Source organism: Orycteropus afer, unplaced genomic scaffold (genome assembly GCF_000298275.1).
Source record: "Orycteropus afer afer isolate SDZICR_OR568_19922 unplaced genomic scaffold, OryAfe1.0 scaffold00143, whole genome shotgun sequence".
Taxonomy (NCBI): Eukaryota; Metazoa; Chordata; class Mammalia; order Tubulidentata; family Orycteropodidae; genus Orycteropus; species Orycteropus afer.
This window is the reverse complement of record NW_006921730.1, coordinates 1,605,404-1,627,694: the sequence shown is the minus strand read 5'-3', so window position 1 is coordinate 1,627,694 and position 22,291 is coordinate 1,605,404. Positions and strand designations below refer to the sequence as shown.

Here is a 22,291-nt window from a genome sequence, read left to right as displayed (position 1 = left end):
ATGTGTTCTTCAGCCAGTTTGATTCTACTCTTTTGTCCTTCCAATATGTTGTCTATCTCTGTGATTTTAGTGTCCATTTTCTGGATTTCTAATTATAGTTTGTATGATTTCTAATTGTCTATTTATTTTGTCATTTTGCTCTTGTATGATTTTCCTGAATTGTTCAAGATCTTCAGTGGTATTGCCTATCCTTGCTTCTGTTTATGGTTCCCTTCTTGAGCACTTGGGAAGTTAAATATAAATTATTATTGTTGTTAGTTGCCAGCAAGTCAGCTCCAACTCATAGCAGCCCTATGTACAACAAAAAGAAATACAACAAAAAGAAACACTGCCCTGTCCTGCACCAACCTCACAATTCTTGTTATACTTGAGCCCATCATTAGAGCTACTGTGTCAATCCATCTCGTTGAGGGCCTTCTCCTTTTTGACTAACCCTCCACTTAACCAAGCATGATATCTTTCTCCAGGGAATGGTCCCTTCTGACAGTATGACCAAAGTTTGCTGTTTGTTGTTATGTGCTGATGAGTTGTCTCCAACTCATAATTACCTTATATACAACAGAATAAAACACTGTGCAGTCCTGTGCCAGCTTCACAATTCCTACTATACCTGAGCCCATTGTTGCAGCCACTGTGTAAATCCATCTTGTTGTGCGCCTTCCCCTCTTTCATTGACCCTCCATTTTACCAAGAATGACAACTTTCTCCAGAGAAGGGTCCCTTCTGACAATATGACCAAAGGAAGTAAGACAAACTCTGGCCATTCTTGCTTCCAAGGAACATTCTGGTTGCACTTCCTCCAGGACAGTTTTGTTAGTTCTTTTAGCAGTCCACAATACTTTCAGCTTTCTTTGCCAACACCACAACTCAAAAATATCAACTCTTCTTTGGTCTTCCTTATTCATTTTCCACCTCTCGCATGCATATGAGGTGATTGAAAATATCATGACTTGGGTTAAATGCATCTTAGTCTGCAAGGAGGTATCTTTGCTCTTCAGCACTTGAAAGAGGTCTTTTGCAACAGATTTACCTAGTGCAATACATCTTTTGATGTCTTGACTGATACTTCCATTGGTGTTGATTGTAGAAACAAGTAATATGAAGTCTTTGACAACTTCTTTTCTCCATTGATTGTGATGCTGCTTACTGGTACAGTTGTGAGGATTTTTGTTTTCTTTATATTAAGGTGTAATCCATACTGCAGACTATAGTCTTTAATCTTCATCAGTAAGTGCTCCAAGTCATCTACCCTTTCAGTAAGCAAAGTTGTGTCGTCAGCCTATCTCAGGTTGTTAATGAGCCTTCCTCCAATTCTGATGCCACGTTCTTCATGTAGTGTAGCTTCTCAGATTACTTGCTTAGTGTACAGGTTAAATTGAAATGATACAACCTTGACACAGTCTCTTCCTGATTTTAAACCATGCAATATCCCCTTGTTCTGTTCAAACAGTCTCCTGGTCTATGTACAGGTTCTGCATGAGTATAATTAAGTGTTCTGGAATTCCCATTCTTCTCAATGTTATCCACAATTTGTTATGATCCGTACAATCAAATGCTTTTTCATAGTCAATAAAATGCAAGCAAACATCTTTCTGGTATTCTTTGCTTTCAACCAAGATCCATCTGACATCAGCTATGATATCCTTTGTACCATATCCCCTTCTGAATTGAGTCTGCATTTCTGGAAGTTCTCTGTCAATATACTGCAGCAACCATTTTGGAATTATCTTCAGTAAGATTTTACTTGTGTGTGATATCAATGATACTGTTCAAAAATTTTCACATTCTGTGGGATTACCTTTCTTTGGAATGGGTAAAAATATGGATCTCTTCCAGTCAGTTGGCAATATAACTGTTTTCCAAATTTCTTGGCACAACTGATTGAGTGCCTCCAGTGGGGCATCCATTTGTTGAAACATCTTAATGGGTATTCTGTTAATTCCCAGAGCCTTGCTTTTTGTCAGTTCCTGTAGAGAAGCTTTAACTTTTTCCTTCCATACCAATGGTTCTTAGGACACCTCCTGATGTGGATGATTATTTACCAATTCTTTTGGTATAGTGACTCTGTGTATTTCATCCATCTTTGGTATTTCCTGCATCATTCAACATATTGCCTGTGGAATCTTTCAATATTGCAATTCAAGGCTTAAATTTTTTCCTCAGTTCTTTCAGCTTGAGAAATGCAGAGAGTGTTCTTCCCTTTTGGTTTTCTAACTCCAGGTCTTTTGCACATTTCATTTTAGTAATTGACTGTCTTCTTGAACTGCTCTTTCAATTTTTCTGTCCAGCTCTTTTATCCTGTCAATTCTTCCATTTGCCTTAGCTACTTTCCATTCAAGGGCCAGTTTTAGAATCTCTTCTGACATCCATTTTTAGTCTGTTCTTCTTTTCCTGTGTTTTAATGACATTTTGCTTTCTTCATGGATGAAATAATTGACATCATCCCACAATTCCTCTGGTTTTTGGACATTGGTGTTCAATGTATCAAATCTATTCTTTATATGGTCTCTAAATTCAGGAGGAATATAATCAAGGTCATATTTTGGCTCTCATGGACTTGTTTTAATTGTCTTTAACTTCAACTTGAACTTGCATATAAGCAACTCATGGTCTGTTCCACAGGCAGTTCTTGGCCTTGCTTTGGCTGAAGATACTGAGCTTCTCTATCATCTCTTCCTACAAATGCAATTCATCTGATTTCTGTGTACTCCATCTGGCAAAGTCCACATGTATGGCCACCATTTGTGGTTTTGAAAAAGGTATTTGCAATGAATAAGTCATTGGTCTTGCAAAATTCTATCATGAGATCTCCAGTATCATTTCTATCACCCAGGCCATATTTTCCAACTACCAGTGATTCTTCTTTGTTTTTAAATTTTGCATTCCAGTCACCAGTGATAATCAACACATCTTGATTGCATGTTTGGTCAATTTCAGACTGCAAAAGTTGTTAAAAATCTTCAATTTCTTCATCTTTGGCTTTGGTGGTTGTTGCATAAATGTGAATAATAGTAATATTAGCTGGTCTTCCTTGTAGGTGTATGGATATTATCCTATGACTGAAAGTATTGTACTTTGAGAGAGATCTCAATACGTCCTTTGTGATGATGAATGCCACCCTATTCTTCTTCAATTTGTCATTCCTGGCATAGTAGACCATATGGTTGTCTGATTCAAAATGGCCAAAACCAGTCCATTTCAGCTCCTAGTGCCTAGGATATGGGTCTTTATGCATTCCATTTCATTTTTGACAACTTCCATTTCTTTCTAGATTCATACTTCATACATTCCATGTTCCAATTATTAATGGATTTTTGTGGCTGTTTCTTCTCATCTTGAGAAGTGCCACATCAGCAAATGGGGGTCCTGAAAGCTTTACTCTGTCCACATCATTAAGGTCAACTGTACTCTGAGGACACAGCTCTTCTCCAGTCATATCTTGAGTGTTTTCTGACATGAGGGGCTTATCTTCCAGCACTATATTGCACAGTGTTTCAGGGCTATTCATAAAGTTTTACAGTAGTATATCAAACAGTGTTTCACTCCTATTCATAAGGTTTTCACTGGCCAATTCTTTGAGAAATGGATGGCCTCTTCCTCTTCCAACTCTATCTTAGTCTGGAAGCTCCACTTAAACCTGTCTACATGGGTGACCCTGCTGACATTTGAAACACCAGTAGCATAACTTCCAGCCATACAGCAACGCTCAAGTCACCACAGTACGAGAAGCTGACAGACAAGTTTGTCTTCTTTGGTTGTTCCAAACTGCTCTGCTCATATCCTGCTCTTCTCCACCCTGCTGGCTTATCCATCCACCCCCCATGGTGCAAACATCTACCTTCCACTAGTCCTAGGGCTGGCTTACTGTTAATCTATCAATCTATCTGTCTATCTATCTATCTATCTACCTACCTACCTACCTACCTATCATCTTTTGAATTCCTTATCAGGTAATTGGATAAATGGCTGTGTGTTCCCAAGTAATTCTATTTATTACCTGCTCTTTCTAGGGGTGATTTCCTAGTTCTTTAGTTTGGTCAGTTGCTTCGGCTATCTTGTCCTATTCTTTGTTTGAATTGAAGTTGTCTGTTGTCACTGACATATTTTAGAGTTGTCTTTAATCTGTTGGTTATGTGTTGATTTGTTTCACCCTGTTTTTTTATTTTGTTTTGTTTCAGTATATCTGGATGTGTGGATAGGTTTGCTTCTCTAGTCATTAGCTGGGCAGCACTGGGGCACTCTCCAGCTGTCTTCAGATTGATGGAATCACTGGTGGGAATGTGGGTGTGAATCTCTGTTTGTTGTGAAGAGAAGTTTCAGTGGGGGATGAGCTGTTGTTGTCTACCATCTGTCTGGTGTAGGAGCTGGTGGTAGTGCTCATCTGTTGGGTGAGGTGGTAGGTACAGCAGATATACCTGACTAGTGCAGAATTAATGTCCCCTCCTGCTGGATGAAGCAGGAAAAAAAGACAATACCAAGGAGAAGAAGAAGAGGAGTAAAAGATAATAAAATAAAAGGTAAAAAATAGAGAGTAAACAGAAAAAGAGGGGTGGACAAGATGAAGAATTGGTAAAAATGAAAGAAGAGGAAGAAGGAGAAATGAAAAGATAAAAAGAAAGAAAAGTTAGAAAAAGGAAAGGAGAAAGATAAGAGGAAGATAAGGAAACTGTGGAGGAAGGACTTTTGTAGTTATGGTTATCCAGCAGCCCTGGGAGCAGGTGGCTGAGGTGGAAACTGCTGATCCACTAGGGCATGTGTCCACAGAGGTGAAAGGAGTCTTGTGTGAGTAGACACCACTAAGAGAGAAAGTTGCAGCTGTGTGCCTTTTGTGCTCAGTGTGAGAAAGATCAGCCAGTGATCCAAGCAGGAAGGAAGAGACACAGTTACTGGGTCTGTGTGTTTGGAGTGGGTTGCTGATGGTGGCTAAACTGTAGGAGAAGTGGTTGGGTAATCCAGGCAGGATTTCCCTCACCAGCATCTCAACAGTAGCAGGGAGAGATTAGGCCCCTATTCACAGGAAAGTTGTACCTTTTAGAGCAGAGTGTGGCTCACTATTCACTGGCATGAGTCTGGCACCCTTCTGAGCACACACAGCCATTTATATCCAGTTCTTGCCCAGACTCTAGTGAAAGGCCACCTTGAGATTATCTTCTCCAAATCTTTCAACACAGACCTTTCTCCTTGCAGAGTTTGGAGATGCTGGGTGCAAGTGGGCATGTCTTACAGAGGGTGCTGCAGAAGTATGCATCTTGTGTTCAGTGTGAAAAAGATCTGTCGGTGATTCAGGCACTGGGTGGGTGAGTTTCAGCCTCTGACTCTGTCTGCTAGAGGGAGTGGAAAGAGTATTTACTCCTATGTGCAGGGAACTTGTGTATTTGTTAGGTCCGGGAGTGTATTTCTCCAATCATGATTCATTGGCTGGTTCTGGAGTCCTGTGAGGACACACAGTCATTTATCAAGCTCTTTCCCAGATTCAATCAAATAAGAGATTGTTCTGAGCCTAGCTTCTTCACTGGCCCTGACACAGCCTTTTCCTCTCACATAGGTCCTCAAACCAAAAGACTGTGGCATAGTGGTTAAAGTATTTGGTGACTAGAACCCATCAACTGCTCCATGGGAGAAAGACAAAGCAATCTGCTGCTCTGCAAAGTCCCACAACCCTAAAAACCCCACAAGGCAGTTCCACTCTGACCCAAAAATTGTCACTATGAGTTGGAATATACTCGATAGCAGTGGACTTGGTTTGATTTATTAGCAGTGGGTTATTTCATCCCCTTTCTAGTCCTTCCATGGCCACCTGCACCACTTGAAGTCTGACCCACTTCCCTGCATGTTCCTCTCCCAACTCCCACATGAATTCAACACACCTTGGATTCCTCCCAATTTGTCTACACTATGTCTTTATCATTGTATGGATTCCATGAAGTTTGTCTTTTTCATCTTTCCTCCTGGTCTGTGTCTCATGCTTCTGATGCCTCTGTGTTTAAAATGCCTATGTGTCAGCCTGTCCTAGCTTCTTTTCTTGCCCAAGTCGCCTTGCTCTGTCTCCCTTCCAGTCAGCATTCAGTCTAATTCCTTACCTTCCTCATTGGATGCTCAGAATTCTAGGATCATTATTTGCATCTGTTCTGTTGGAGATGGATTGGGTGGAGAGTATTAGCAGGATGTCATCTTGTCTCTGTCTCTCTCTCTCTTATATATATACACACACACACACACACTTTTTTTTTTTTTTTTTAACAGACAAGCAAGAAGTGAGAGGATGGAAAGATATGCTTACTTTTCATTTTTGGCTTAGATGTCACTAGCTTACTTATGTGCTCCAAGGGCAATCTTGCATGGGCAACATAAGTCGATTTCTAAATCATTGAATTAGAAGCAAACTATTTTCATCCTTAAAGGTTGTTGCCCTATTTATGAATGAACTCCATACTAGTCTCAGTTTTACCCATATTCCATTAGGTTCTCACATAGAGTTTATTTTATTGTTGAAAATAAAGTATCAAAGATCTCAGTGTTATTTTTAGGTGCTGTTGAGTCTGTTCTGACTCACAGTGACTTGATATACAACAGAACAACATACTGCTCAGTCCTGTGCCATCCTCACAAACATTATATTTGAACCCATTGTTACAACCACTGTGTCAATCCATCTCATTGAGGCTCTTCCTCTTTCACCGACCTCTGCTTTACCAAGGATGGTGTTCCTCTCCAGGGATTGCTCCCTCTTGATGATATGTCTGAAGTACGTGAGACAAAGTCTCACCATCCTCACTTCTAAGGAACATTCTGGATGTACTTCTTCCAAGATAGATATGCTCATTCTGGTGGTCCATGGTATATTCAATATTCACCAACACCATAATTCAAATGTATCAATTCTTCTTTGATCTTCCTTATTTAGCATCTCAGTATTGACTGCTAAAAGTTTTCATTAAGTACCTTACTTTATTTCACATGGTGGAAGAAACTATAGCCTTTTCTGCTCATGTAAAGGTTAAGAACATTTCTGATTATTCCTAGGGCAAAGATTTTTAAACATTAGTGGTATTAGAGAATCTGTTGAAAACCAGAGTCATTTCACAAAATATATACAATATTTTCACCTAACTTCTAGCTGTATCTTTGAAATCCATCTATGAACTATTACCCTGGAAGAGGATAGGGATCTCCAAGAACCAGCCTAAGAAAAGAGATCCTCAGAAAATTTGTGACTTTCATTCATTTGCTCAAAAATTCTTATGAGGCCCCTAGCTGTGGTTGTGCTATGCTGAAGATACAAAAGTGAACAAGATAGACAGGGTCCTTGCTTACAAAGAACTCCTGTTATGGCTGAGGAAACTGCCATATAAGCACAGAATGGAGGAGTCAGGAGAAGGTTCCTGGGGAACATGAGATGCAGGAGAGGAAAGTAGTAAAGTGGGGAAGAAGGGAGGCTGAAGGAGTGTGCACAGATGCCAAACCAATGAAAGCCATAGTCGGTTAGCAAAGTCTTGTCCCTGAAACACTGTCAATCAAGAGTAGAAGCCTGCAGATAAGAAACTAAAATCAGAAATGTTGTTGCTGTGTGCCTTTCAGTCAATTTCAACTCATAGTGACCCTTTAAGACAGATTAGAACTGCCATATAGGGTTTCCAAGTCTGTAATCTTTCCTAAAAACAGTTTTCATTCATTTTCTCAAAAATTATTTAGAATCACTTATAAAAAGTATTATGTGTGTTTAAATTTAAAATCATGGCATATCACAGTTGAAAAGGCCATAGAGATTATGTGGTCTACTGCCTTTATTTTGCATATAACGTGAACAGATTTAATATAACTATTTCATCTTTGAAATTGATCTACTGTTCTAATAGGTATCCACAGTTCCTGGAGTCAGTACTTATGGAAATACATCTTCAATGCAAATAGGAAATATTTCAGGATATATTGATACCCCAGATCCACCAACAATCATCAGCTATCTACCTGGACTTCTTTACAAATTTAGTTGTAGTTATCCATTGGAATACCTGGTTAATAATACCCAGCTTTCTTCGTAAGTTTGCATTTTATTCTTGCTTTCTCATGTTGTCTCATATTGCCATTATATTTGGATCATTTCTTACCCCTGAAGGATTTAAAGGAGCTCTGGTGGCATAGTGCCTCAGGCATTTGACAGCTAACCAGAAGGCTAGCGGTTCAAACACACACACCAGCAGCTCCTTGGAAGGAAGATTGGGCAATCTACTTCCATAGTGATACTACCACAGAAACCCAAGGAGGGGTCACTATGAGTTGGAGAAGAATTTGTTGAGAATGACTGTATTCACATAATGTAATAAGAAGTATATTAAGTCTAATATAATATGTATAAAAGTGATGTACAATATGTAACATATAAAGATTTATATCTGTATATAGATATATGTCTATCTATCTATAAAATTGATGTGACCCATATCAACAGCTTAGGAGAGTGCCTAAGGCACTTGACTGCTAACCAGAAGGCTGGTGGTTCAAATGCACCAGCCAATCCTCAGAAGGAAGGTTGGGCAATCTACTTCCTTAGTGATACTGCCTCGGAAACCCAAGAAGGGGTCACTATGAGTCAGATCTGACTCGATGTCAGGGCATTTGGTTTTGTTTTTTTGTCTCAGTGCCAGCATCCAAAAAGGCCCTCTCATATTTCTAGAGCCTACATCATTTGCTCGCTGCATTGGTTGGTCCTGTCTGGCTACCTTCTCTGTCATATATTCATATGTTCTTATTGTTGGACTTCATTACTCTAGAAACCAGGTCTCCATGCCTCCTGCTGAGGCATCATCCTTGGCTGCCTAGACCCTGTATGGGTGCTTATGATTTCCAGGAAAGGAGACATGACCCAAAGTCAAGACATGGATCCCATACTGCCTTTAGTTTACAATCATGTATTTATTCATTATCCTCTAAGACAAAGTTACACCCCATTACAACATAATCAACTAGTGTTGGCAAGTATTTTTGACAAAATATGGGATGATTAGGTGAAAATTTTTTTTCCAGTTTTCAAATTTGATGTCATGAAGGCCCAAACCAAAAAAACAAAAAAACAAACAAACAAAAAAAAACCAGAACAAAAAAAAAAACTCACTACCATCAAGTCAATCCAACTCATAGGTACCTCTCCTTGGGTTTCTGAGGTGGTATCTCTATGGAAGTAGATTGCCCAATCTTCCTTCTGAGGAGTGGCTGGTGGGTTTGAACTGCCAGCCTTCTGGGTAGCAATCATTTAATGATAGTCATGAGGGAACCCAAGGAAATGTGGAGGCTACATTTTGCTTCAGTTCAAAAATATTCATAGTTGGTTTTAAGGACACAGTGATGATAAACACCTTGGCCAAAAGCAAGACTTTGATGTGCAAAAAGGTACAGGTGTAAAGGATAAATGTGTAGTGTATCACAATCTCTCACTACTCACACCTTATCCCCTACTAAACACATTCCTGAACTGAAATGTCTATGGCAATTCTTTTATATATTCAACAAATATTTATTATACACCTGCTATAAACTATACAATATTTTAGAACTGCACAAAGTAGAAAAAAAACCCCTTGCTCTTAACAGAGTTGTTCTAATGGGATTGATGAAAGTATATTTCAGGAAACAGATTCAAATTCTTATGAAACAAAGATTTTCTGCTAAAAGTCTCAGGTATGTAATGCCAAATGAAAAACAAAAAAAAATGGATTGGCAAGTCAAAAGTTCATGAAGAACAGTGTCTCGTTACTTGGTCCCTCTTTTTTTGTTATTTAACCTATTCAGTGATTTGAACTGTACACCCCAGTAGGTAAAAGTATGTCAGGCTTATTCGAGTTTTAGTGCCTTGAATCTAACAGCCAGCTATAACCAAAGCTTTTAATTTAAAATCTTATTAGTGGTTTCTTTTCTTTTAAATTTGTTTTAGGTCCTCAGCTGCTATTTCTGTGAGAGAGAACAATGGTACATTTGTCAGCACTTTGAACCTCCTCCTTTATAATGTAAGTTGATGGGTGAAGGATGTTATTTTCTCTTTCACTGTTCTGAGGAATGAATGCCTTTTAAATAAAAAGCTACTGAAAGCCATACTAACCTTGTTATACTTGATAACATTTATCTATCTTTACTGCCATTTTCATATATCTTAGTGATAAAGGTGTACCAAAAACTACAATATTTTTAAAAAGTTGATAAGTGATTTAACTTTTATATCATAAATATGTCTGTATAGTTACTCAATACCTCTGTCTATGTTCATATGTGTATTCTCTCTCTCTCTGTGTGTGTGTGTGTGTGTGTGTGTGTGTTTGTCAAGATTTTGGGAATAACATTTTTGTGATAACAAGATAGAGAAAATTCAAATGACACTCCTCTAGAACCATGCTTCGTGATGAATGTGTTAATATTTTCAATATAGGTTTCGGCTGATGACAATTTTCTCATATGTGTAATAATTTGAATTGACTACATAGCATTGTCTAAACTTTTGTCATGTAAATATGGACAGTGACAGCAAAATGTGAAAAATACATGAATTTCTATTTATAATGGTAACATTAATCCCCTAAATGATATTTTCATGTTGATTAAAAATTTTTATTCATACATTTTAAATGCCTGATTTAAATATCAATTTTTCAATCAACCAACATTTTTGTAAATTATGAATCTGATTTTTGCATTATTATTCATGTCATCATGGCACTGAGTTATAATTCATGCAACTGATTTAAAAGTCAGTGCTTTATACTTTGCATATAATGAGCTATAAATATTGTAGCAGGACATTTTCCAAAGGCATTTAAAAAAAATCATGTTTATAAGTTTGTAGTCTGACACCACAGAGTTCTAAACAACAAATTAAAATGTGTTGGAATGAAGATTGTTTTTCTGTCATTTGCAAACTTTCTTCTATGAGGAGAAGCTGCCAACTTACTTGGTTCTACAATACTCAGCAAATATTTGCCAATATAAGTTCTTGATAAGATAGCTATTTATTATTTTTGTGGGTAGCATTTATATAAATAACTTTAAAATGGAAAGTGTCTACCTTTTGATTTATATATGTACATTTTTTGGGAGTAGAATTGAGGTGACTCGTTTGGAATTTATATTATTTGTTATAATTTGGTTAATTTAACCAAGATGAAAATTTCAGATTTTAAAAACATGAAAAATATATCCACATGGCACTTATGGTACCATTATTTCCTCTGAAATTAAACAGTACTTTTATTGGAAAAGGAGAAAATAAAAATTTAGAAGTATGAATTTGAGGATAGCTTTGTTGTTAAGATGTTTCTTTTATCATTTTAAATCAGACTACAGCCTATTGCTAACATACATAATCTTTCAAAGAGTTTTTATAATTTTCTGATAACCTTAAGATTTTAATTATGTGGTAAATAGTAACCAATTTTCAATGTCATACTATAAATGAAAAATCAAATGAAAGTATTAAGAAGTAAAGATGCCACTTTGAAGACAAATGTATGCCTGACCCAAGTCATGGGTTTGCCAGTTGCTTCATATGCATGTGAAAGCTGCACAATGAGTAGACCTAAGAAGACTTGATACCTTTAAATTGTGGTGTAGGGGAAGAATACTAAAAATACCAAGGACTGCTAGAAGAATGAACAACTCTGTCCTGAAGAAGTACAGCTGGAATGCTCCTTGAAAGTGAGAGGACCAGGCCAAAAATCTCACCTACTTTGGTCATGTTGTCAGGAATGACCATTCCCTGGAGAAGAATATCATGCTTGGTAAAGTAGAGGGTCAGAGAAAAAGAGGAAGACTCTCAACAAGATGGATTGACACAATGGCTGCAACAATGAGCTTAAGCATAGCAGGGTTTTTGAGGATGAGGCAGGACCAGGCAGTGTTTCTTTCTAATGTACATGGGGTCACTATGAGTTGGAACTGACCCAACGGCACCTAACAACAACATAAATGAAATAGATTTTACCAAATTGTGTATGATTTTCAATAAAAATATAAATGGTTGAATTAAAACTTAAATTAAAATTAAGACCTAATTTTAAATAAAATTCAATTCAACCATTTCCTCATAATAGTTTTTGAACATGGCACCATCATAATATTTTACCTGCTTGTGAGATATTAAAAAATTAGTAATTTCTTTAGAAAAAATTCTATATTTTAATTGTTTGAAAATAATCTTTGTTGTTTGTTTGAAACACTATCAGTTAACTTGATGTGTTTTATTCTAGTACTTAAAATTAAATAGCATATAATAACTATTAGGGGGCAATTCTTCCTATATCATTTGCAGAAGTTTTTGATTTTTAACTTTTAGGCATGATGGAAAGTAATATTACATATCTCTATGTGTCTGTTTTAAGGTTGGGGCCTGAGGTAGGAGAGTGCAGAATAGTTAGGAACAAATAAGGGAGACAGACTTGTTTGTCAGTTTGTCATCCTGTGGTGGGTTATGTATTGCTGTGAGGCTATAGACTATGCCACCAATGTTGCAAAATATCAGCAGGGTTACCCATGGTGGGCAGGTTTCAGCAGAGCTTCCAGGCTAAGACAGACTCAGAAGAAGGAAGAGGCCATCTACTTCTCAAACAATTGGCCGGTGAAAACCTTATGAATATCAGTGAAACACTATGTGATATATTACTGGAAAACTTTAAGAATAGTCTTGACACATAGTTTGATATAGTGCCAGGAGAGGAGCCCATCAGGATGGAAGGCACTCAAAAATTGTCTGGGAAAGTGCTGACTCCTCAGAGTAGAGACGACTTTGGAGATATGGACAGAGTAAAGCTTTTGAGATCTTCATTGGCTAATGTGGCACGACTCAACATGAGTAGGAACAGATGCAAACATCCATTAATAATTGGAACATGGAATGTACAAAGTATGAATCTAGGAAAATTGGAAGTTGTCAAAATTGAAATGGAATGCATAAAGATTGATATCCTAGGTATTAGTGAGCTGCAATGACCATTTTGAATCAGACAAACATATGATTTAATATTCTGGCAATGTCAAATTGAAGAGGAATGGTGTGACATTCCTAAAGTATGTCTGTCCTAGAGTACAACACTGTCAATGATAGGGTAATATCCATATACCTACAAGGAAGACAGTTAACACTACTATTATTCAAATCTATGCATTAACCACCAAAGCCAAAGATGAGGAAATTGAAGATTTCTACCAATTTCTGCAGTCTGAAATTAACCAAACATATAATCAAGATGTGTTGATTATCACTGGTGACTGAGATGCAAATGTTGGAAACAAGAGTTACTGGTAGTTGGAAAATATGGCCTTGGCAATAGAAATAACACTGGAGATTACATGATAGAATTTAGCATGACTAACAACTTACTTCAAATACCTTTTTTTGACAACATAAGCAACAGCTATACATGTAGACTTCACCAACTGGAACACACAGGAATCAGACTGACTACCTTTGTGGTAAGAAACAATGAAGAAGTTAAAAATCTTCAGCCAAAACAAGGCCAGGGGCTGATTGTGGAACAGACCATCAACTGCTCATATGCTCATATGTTCAAGTTGAAGTTGAAGACAATTAAAACAAGTCCATGAGAGCCAAAATATGACCTTGATAATATCCCTCCTGAATTTAGAGACCATTTAAAGAATAAATGTGATGCATTGAACACCAATGACCAAAAACCAGAGGAATTGTTGGATGAGATCAAGTATATCATCCACGAAGAAAGCAAGAGGTCAATAAAAAGATGAGAAAGAAAGAAAAGACCAAAATGGATGACAGAGAGTTTCTGAAACTTGCCCTTGAGCAGAGAGTAGCTAAAGCAAATGGAAGAAATGACAAGATAAAATAACTGAACAGAAGATTTCCAAGAGCAGCTCGTGTAGAACAAGCCAATTTCTATAATGAAATGTGCAAAGACCTGGAGTTAGAAAACCAAAAGTGAAGAACAGGTTTTGCATTTCTCAAGCTGAAAGAACTGAGGAGAAAATTTAAACCTTGAGTTGAAATATTGAAAGATTCGGTGGGCAAAGTATTGAATGATGCAGGAAACATCAAAAGAAGATGGAAGGAATACACAGAGTTACTGTACCAAAAAGAATTGACAGGTGATCATCCATTTCAGGAGGTGGCATATGATCAAGAACCAATGCTACTGAGGGAAGAAATCAAGCTGCACTGAAGGAATTGATGAAGAACAAGACTCCAGAAATGATGGAACACCCATTGAGATGTTTCAACAAAGGATGCTCTGCTGGAGGCACTCACCTGGCCATACCAAGAGATTTGGAAGACAGCTAACTGGCCAACTGACAGGAAGAGATCTATATTTGTACCCATTTCAAAGAAAGGTGATCCCACAGAATGTGGGAATTGTTGAACAATATCATTAATATCATGTGCAAGTAAAATCTTACTGAAGATAATTCAAAAATGGTTGTAATAGTATATTGACAGAGAGCTTAGAGAAATGCAAGCTGGATTCAGAATAAGACATGGAATGAGGGGTATCATTGCTGATGTCAGATGGATCTTGGCTGAAAGCAAAGAATACCAAAAAGTTATTTACTTGTGTTTTATTGACTATGCAAAAGCATTTGATTGTGTGGATCATAACAAATTATGGATAACATTGAGAAGAATGGGAATTCCAGAACACTTGATTTGTACTCATGAGGAACCTCTACATAGACCAGGAGGCTGTTGTTTGAACAGAACAAGGGGACATTGCATGGTTTAAAATCAAGAAAGGAGTGTGTCAATGTTGTATACTTTCACTATACTTATTCAATTTGTATGCTGAACAAATAATCTGAGAAGCTGGATTATATGAAGAAGAACCAGGCATCAGGATTGAAGGAAGACTCATTATCAGCCTGCAATACACAGACAGCACAACTTTGCTTGCTGAAAGTGAGGATGACTTGAGACATTTACTGATGAAGATTAAAGACTACAGTCTGCAGTATGGATTATGCCTCAACATGTTGTTGTTGTTGTTGTTGTTAAGTGCCGTCGAGTCGTTTCCGACTCATAGCGACCCCATGCACAGCAGAACGAAAACATAAAGAAAACAAAATTCCTCACAACTTGTCTAATAACAGCTTCACGATGGATGGAGGAAAGACTGAAGTTGTCAAAGACTTCACATTACTTGGTTCTACAATCAACACCAGTAGAAGCAGCAGTCAAGACATCAGACGATGTATTGCATTGGGCATATCTGCTGCAAAAGACCTCTTTCAAGTGATGAAGAGCAAATATGTCTCCTTGAAGACTAAGGTGCACCTACCTCAAGCCATGGCATTTTCAATTACCTCTTATATATGTGAGAGCTGGACAATGAATGAGCAAGATCAAAGAAGAGTTGATGCTTTGGAGTTGTGGTGTTGGAGAAGAATGCTGGGTTTCCGAGGTGGTATCACTATGGAAGTAGATTGCCCAGCCTTCCTTCTGAGGAGTGGCTGGTAGGTTTGAACCATCAGCCTTCTGGTTAGCATCAAATGCCTTAGGAACTGTGCCATCAGATCTCCTGCTTAAAAGTACCATGGCAAGCTAAAAGGACTAACAAATGTGTCCTGGGAGAAATGCAGCTGGACTCCTCCTAGGAAGCGAGAATGGCCAGACTTCGTCTCACCTACTTTGGTCTTATTGTCAGAAGGAACCATGCCCTGGAGAAGGATATCATGCTTGGTAAAGTGGAGGGTCAATGTAAAAGGGGAAGGCCCGCAATGAGATGGAATGACACAGTGGTTACAATGATGGGCTCTGGTATAGCAAGGATCATGAGGCTGGCCCAAGTCCAGGCAATGTTTCATTCTACTGTGCATAGGGTTCCTATAAGTTGGAGATGACTCAACAGCATCTAACAACAATAACAACAACAACAACTATGTATTCTATTCTCTGGTTTGTTATTTAGAGAGGAAAAGATATACACAATTTGGATCCAGTACCTTTGTTCATTTCTAAGTATACTGGGGATCAATAAGTGTACTCAGAAAAATTATAATGATGGCAAGCAATGGCATTTTTGACTATGTGTTTTTCATATATGCAGGTTATTTCAAGTTGAAGTGTTCCATTACTTTGGTGTAATATAAATGTATCAGATTTCTTCTGCATGTAAATGGAAAATAAAGATGTCTTTGTGTACTTGAGTTTTATCAAAATATTAATATCTTCTAAGTGGGTACAGAAACAATAAATCTGAAATAAAGTTATGAAAATTATTAATGTTTTTGAATATTGGAGAAAAAATCTAAAATAAATAGAATTAATTTTAAGGACATACAGTTTTAAGAAAAATAAGAAAACAGTACAAGAAAATATCAGAGCATTACCTCTCAAATGTAGTTTCAGGAAAAAAAAAGGTAATTTATGACTAAACCACAGCTAGAGTATATATCATTTATGAATGATTCAGCAGTATAGTACTTATGAAAACATAAGCATTCTTCTGGACAATATTAACGTAAATAGAAAGCTGTATAGTTAATGAACTGTGGATAATTTAGATAAATTGGAAAAGGGAGCCAAAAAGATAATTAAATGAAAATACTACCTACCATTATAACAACAATAAAAAAAATGTATTAAAAAAATACCTATCAGAAATAGTCAGAGAAACTATAATCATTTATAATACAGAAAAAAAAAAATAATGCAAACCCATCAACAACTTTTCAGAAGGAAGATTGGGCAACCTTCCTCCGTAGTGACACCACCTCAGAAACTCAAGCAGGGGTCTTTATGAGTCAGATCCAACTAGCTGGCATTGAGTTTGGTTTTTTGACTCCTTAATGGTTACCAAATATAGCACATAATCTGTTATCTATCTAGTTTTATTTGGGAATGAAATGGTTCACTTAAATGTAATTTATTTGTAAATGAGTCTTTCAAAGTATTAGTTTAGTAATTAAAAAATCCCAACTGTATTTTGCTCATCCCAGCCTTCCTAAGCAGAATATGCGCCATGTTTTCACTTTCCTTGATGATTGTGGGATTTCATAATGAACGTCAAAAACTTTCCTTTGTTGCAGAACAGTAATATTTTTAGAGTTACTAAGTTCCGGAGAGACAACTTTGTCCTATGCTAAATGATTCAAGACTCTTAAATATAGTGGGGTTTTTTTGGGGGGGCCATTGTGCACTTTTTTCTTTATTATCAAATTGTCGTGGTCACTTCTCAATTTCTTCTAATCTACTGTATATTGAGGAATGAAATAAATAAGCTTTCTAGAATTGGTCTAAAATAAGGATAAAGGTCTAAAAATGAGGCCTGAAACTTCCTTCCATAGTACTCATTAACATATATTTTGGAAACTCAGCATATTGTTCTCTTTTATGGTTTTCTATTAAATTATGGTAATTTCATATTGTCATTTAAGTGATAGTGGGTAAATAAGAGATTATCAAAAGTATAAAAACCTACAACTCCAACAGTAATGAGCTTAAACTGAAGAATATATATTTTAAATATATACAGAATATTAACCATGAATGCAAATTAAGTAAATGGAATATTGATGTAAATATATTATTATTAATTGCTACATATGATTTAAAAAATGGAATATCAATTTAAATAACCTAAATGATTATTATTGAAAATGACGGGACTATTACCCACTGACTATTAACTGTTATATATCATTTAAATAAAATGAACATTAACCACAATATAAGGTAAAAGTACAGAAAGGAAAGCTTTATGATTTAAGAGTAGTTCTGCCAAGAACCTAGAAGATTAACTATATTCTTTTTGCTATTTGTTCTATAGACTTATGTGGTATTTTAAAATGTTGATTTACCTCTTCTCCCCCCCCCCAAAAAAAAAAACTGTTGGTTTAAGTGGTAAATGTGCTGTTGTTAGGATATATGATTGTCTATTTTTCTCATCATTAGGATTCAACCTATCGAGAGCAGTTAATTATCCCAAGCATAGGATTACCCTTGAAAACAAAAGTATTTGCAGCTGTACAAGCCACCAATCTGGATGGCAGGTATACTTATACATTTATCTTTTGTTGGTTAAAATAATTTGGTTGCTCTAAAGCCTCATGAATCATAAAGTTTGATTGTTTGTTTTTAAATTCATTTTAAAAAATGCCGCTGTTGCCACACAATTTAAGCATGCTAAGAAACAGAAGAAAAAAATTACAAGGATTAAGGGGTGATACTCATTTTATATCATTAGTTAGAATATAAGAATTCTCTCCATAAAAAAGGAAATATAGTGACTGGATAGGGACAGGAAGAGAATTCGGTGATGCTGGAATGTTCCATTTCTTCATCTAAGAGGTGATTAACCAGATGTTGATATGCTCACTTTGTGAGCACTTATGATCTGTGTACGTTTCTATATGCATATTACTCTTCAATACACATTTAGTAAAAAGTAAAAGAACTCTCACAATAAGGGTCTGAGTCAAAATTATATAAAACAATTCCATGGAATATCTCTATGAAAAACAAAGTCCACTGACTACTTTAAAAATTCAGTTTGGTCAGAACTGACAGGAAATTCAAATGTCTAGTCCTGCTGTAAAACAGATACATTTGTAAATGATTTATTTTTCATTTGTTTGTGCATCACTGTTTAAATTTTGCATCCTCAAGAGATTGGTATATTCTAGAAATTTGGTTCTATTTTTACCTTTTCCTTTTTCCTGGTATTTTTGTCTTTAGAAATAGGTGGTTCTTTATTTGTATTATTTTTTTAACTAAATATAGGATTTTCTTTTTCATTTTATGAACAATCATGTCTATTGATTATATAATAATTTTACAACATTCAGTTAGCATCAACCAAAAAACTAACTCCACTGCCACTGAGTCAATCTTGACTCTTAGCAGAGTAAAACTGCCCCATATGGTTTCTAAGGCTGCTACTTTACAGAAGTAAGCTGCTTCATCTTTCTCCCATCGAGTGGCTGGTAGATTTGAGCCTCTGACTTTTTGGTTAATAGCCCAATGCTTTAACCATTGTGCTACTAGAGCTCCTGGAGTTAGCATGAAGTCATATATAAATCCAGGCATACTTTGGCCTTATGGATGAAGGCCATATGTTTAGATTAGGGCTTTATTCTGCTTAATCCTGTGTCTACATTATGGTGCCTCATTCCCTCCACTGATTGTAGTATAATTTACAGTGCAATTTGTGTCCCAAACTCCTTTACTGTATTTAGAACTATAATATCCTCTGTCTTCTGTTAGCAACAGTAACTTCTAGAAACAAAGGGGCATTGTTGAACATGAATATGTAGCTCACTTTTGAGTTTTGTTTCTTTCAATCTTTTACCAGTGATTTTGTATAAAAATATGTTAATGTTGTCAGCATAAATATCTTTGAGTCTGTAGTCTTAACTCCACTTGATGTGGGATGGTAATTCTTTGTTGCAGACTTTTAAACACCTTGAGGTTAGGAAAAATCCTAATAAACAAGAAACCTCCACAAACAGCAACTGATATAAAACTATACTTCATATTGTAAGAGGTTTGTCAATATTTATTTGCTTGAATTATTAACTAATACTCAAAAGTAGATTCTGGTCTAGATGATACTTACCTCTATCTGCAGATGGAATGTCTTAATGGATTATTGCTATACCACCCCATCAGGGAACCCAAATGATGATATACGATATGATCTCTTCCTTAGGTAAGTGTCTAAGTCTCATATTGATACCTAAGACCTAGTTGTAATGAATTGAAATGCAAATCAGACAAACAAATGATAGGACTCTTCTATAGCTTTTTAATTCAAGGTTTTTACATTTTGAACTTTTATTCCATATAAACCTGGAAATATAAATATCAAAAATAGTTTTCAGCCAAAAATGCTGATAAGACTATTGTTGAATGAGAGTTGCATGCAAATTAGGTCCATCAAAGATGTTTTGGAGATATGGAAATATTTCATTGTCTTAGGAAAAACATGATTTGGATATTATTGTCAATAAGAGAAAGGCAGGAGGATATCTGTGGATATCCCACCTCATTATATGTTAAGAGGAGAACAAATTAATGATCTAAGTAATTTAGATCCCAAAATGCTTTTGTTCATTTCTCAGTCTTTAATATGAATGTAAGATATAGCTTACCACTCCTTTTCTGTCAGAGCCAATAACTTCAACTTCATTCCCCAATAGACAGTGATAGAGTGAATGCAATCTACATCTGAGGAAAAAGAGACATTGATCATAAAAACATTCAATCATCCCAGTTCCCTTTCATCATTTTCATCTGACAGCAGAATGGACTAGAGCGTCAAGCAATGGCTTCTAATTATACTGCAGCTTATTGACACATGATGGGAGTAATATGATGGGAAACCAAAAGAATACATCTCATGTGATGATCAGTGTTAAGATGCTGTTCAAAGGGTATGGTCAAACTGACACTCAGATCCTATTGCTGGAAGTGTTAATTTTGGCAGCATTTCTAGGAAAAATGTCAGGATGTATCAGAAGCTTTAAAAAGTTTCATGCTCTTTTATTCTGTGTTTACAAATTGGGAAAGCATGTAAAATATATCCATGATATTTAAAATAGTAAAACTTGGCAACAAACTGGATGCTCAGCAATAAGGAAATGGTTAGGGGAATTATTGAGTACTACTAAGTTGAATGATCACACAGACACTACAGTCATATGACGTTATTTATTAAAATACAAAGTGAAAATCAGCACACACAATTTTATGTAGAATAGACCTCATTTATGTAAAACACAGAGAGAAAAGACTACAAGGCCTTTCTTTGAAAGGTTCACAAAGGTTATTTATATTGGATTGTAGACCATTGTGTTTTGATATTTGATAAAATGTCTATAATGAACATGTATTGATAATCTGGAAATGATGATCATCAGGTTACTGGTATGAATATGGCGGCAGCCTAATTCTGTATCTTCTCACTCTTACTGAAAACTATAGAGAGTAAAATGGGAGACTAAAAAAGTTCTTCAAACTCCATTTTTGGTGAAAGTAGGATAAAAAGAAGACCTAGAAATTCCAAAATATGTGTGAGTATTAACAAAAGCAGTTAAGACCAGCAGAAAGTAGTGCTTCAACTTTGTTGATGTAACTCCGGGTTAAATAAAGACTTTTGTTTCATATATTACTAGGTATGTCCAATATGTTACAGCCCATATGAGGGCAATATGGCAATATCAAATAGATCCTACAAATATATTCTACAGATAACCCTGCACAAGTTCAACATAATTTATGTAAAAGGTTATTTATTATTGCATTGCTTGTAAAAAGAAAATGACTAAAAATGATCAAAGTATATATAATTAGGGAACATCTGTAGAATGTAATACTATGCAGCTGTGGAGAAGAATGAGGAGGTTCTCTAAATATTGAAATGGAAAGATCTCTAAGATATATTGTTAAATTAAAAAAAGGCAAGGTGGAAAATAGTATAGGTACCCTATCATTTGTTTAAGAGGAATGAATGATAATATATTCCATCTGCTTATTTTTGCATATTCCCTGGGAAGATACAATAATCAATGTGATCACCTCTGGCAAGGACTATACATATGTGTGAAAGGCAAAGATGGGAGTGAGACTTTATTGTTTAGATTTTTGATCCATACTAAAGAATAATCTCCATAAAATTTTACAGTAATATAATGAGAAATGGTTCTGTTTAAATTTTACAGTTTAAGACATTTTTGTTATCTGTTTTGTTAGAGTATGAGCTTATAAATATTTGTAACATGGTAAGGTTTTGTTAGCTATTAACATAATGGAGTTACTTTAATACTGCAGAAATGAATTCACAGGTCCAGCAGTTTGATAATTTTCAGTGATGTCCTGTTTTCACATTCCTAAATATAGCTGTGACAAAGATCCTCAGACCACCATCATTGAAAATGGCAGGAGTCAGCAGGGTCGGTTTTCATTTGAAGTGTTCCGATTTGTGAAACACAAGAATCAGAAAATGTCCACTGTCTTCCTGCACTGTGTTACGAAGCTCTGCAGAGCCGATGACTGCCCCTTCTTTATGCCAGTATGTTTTAAATTATGGAATTGCTGTAATATGAAGGGTTATCAAATGTTAGCAATTAATTTCTATATAGAAAGTGGGTATGAATCAGATCAAGCAACTTGAAATAAGATTGACTCATTCATCCAGTAAATATCTATTGCATATCTACTTTATGCCAGGCATTTTACTGAGGACACAGGGCTGAAGCATGAATGAATTCTGAATTAATTTAGTTTATACTTTAGGTGCATGAGATAGACAAGTAAGAAAACAAGATAAAAGATTTATGATGTGAT

General features: G+C 36.1%; 1 protein-coding gene across 1 annotated transcript in view; it reads left to right on the top strand.

Annotated features, from left to right (window-relative positions):
- Nucleotides 1–22,291, top strand: part of ZPLD1 (zona pellucida like domain containing 1) — a 79,754-nt gene that overhangs the window by 48,060 nt on the left and 9,403 nt on the right. The window contains exons 3-7 of the mRNA XM_007945765.2: nt 7,857–8,038; nt 9,929–10,001; nt 17,900–17,997; nt 19,575–19,655; nt 21,845–22,016. Coding sequence (XP_007943956.1) covers nt 7,857–8,038; nt 9,929–10,001; nt 17,900–17,997; nt 19,575–19,655; nt 21,845–22,016 — 606 coding nt within the window. The remainder of the gene's footprint in view (nt 1–7,856; nt 8,039–9,928; nt 10,002–17,899; nt 17,998–19,574; nt 19,656–21,844; nt 22,017–22,291) is intronic.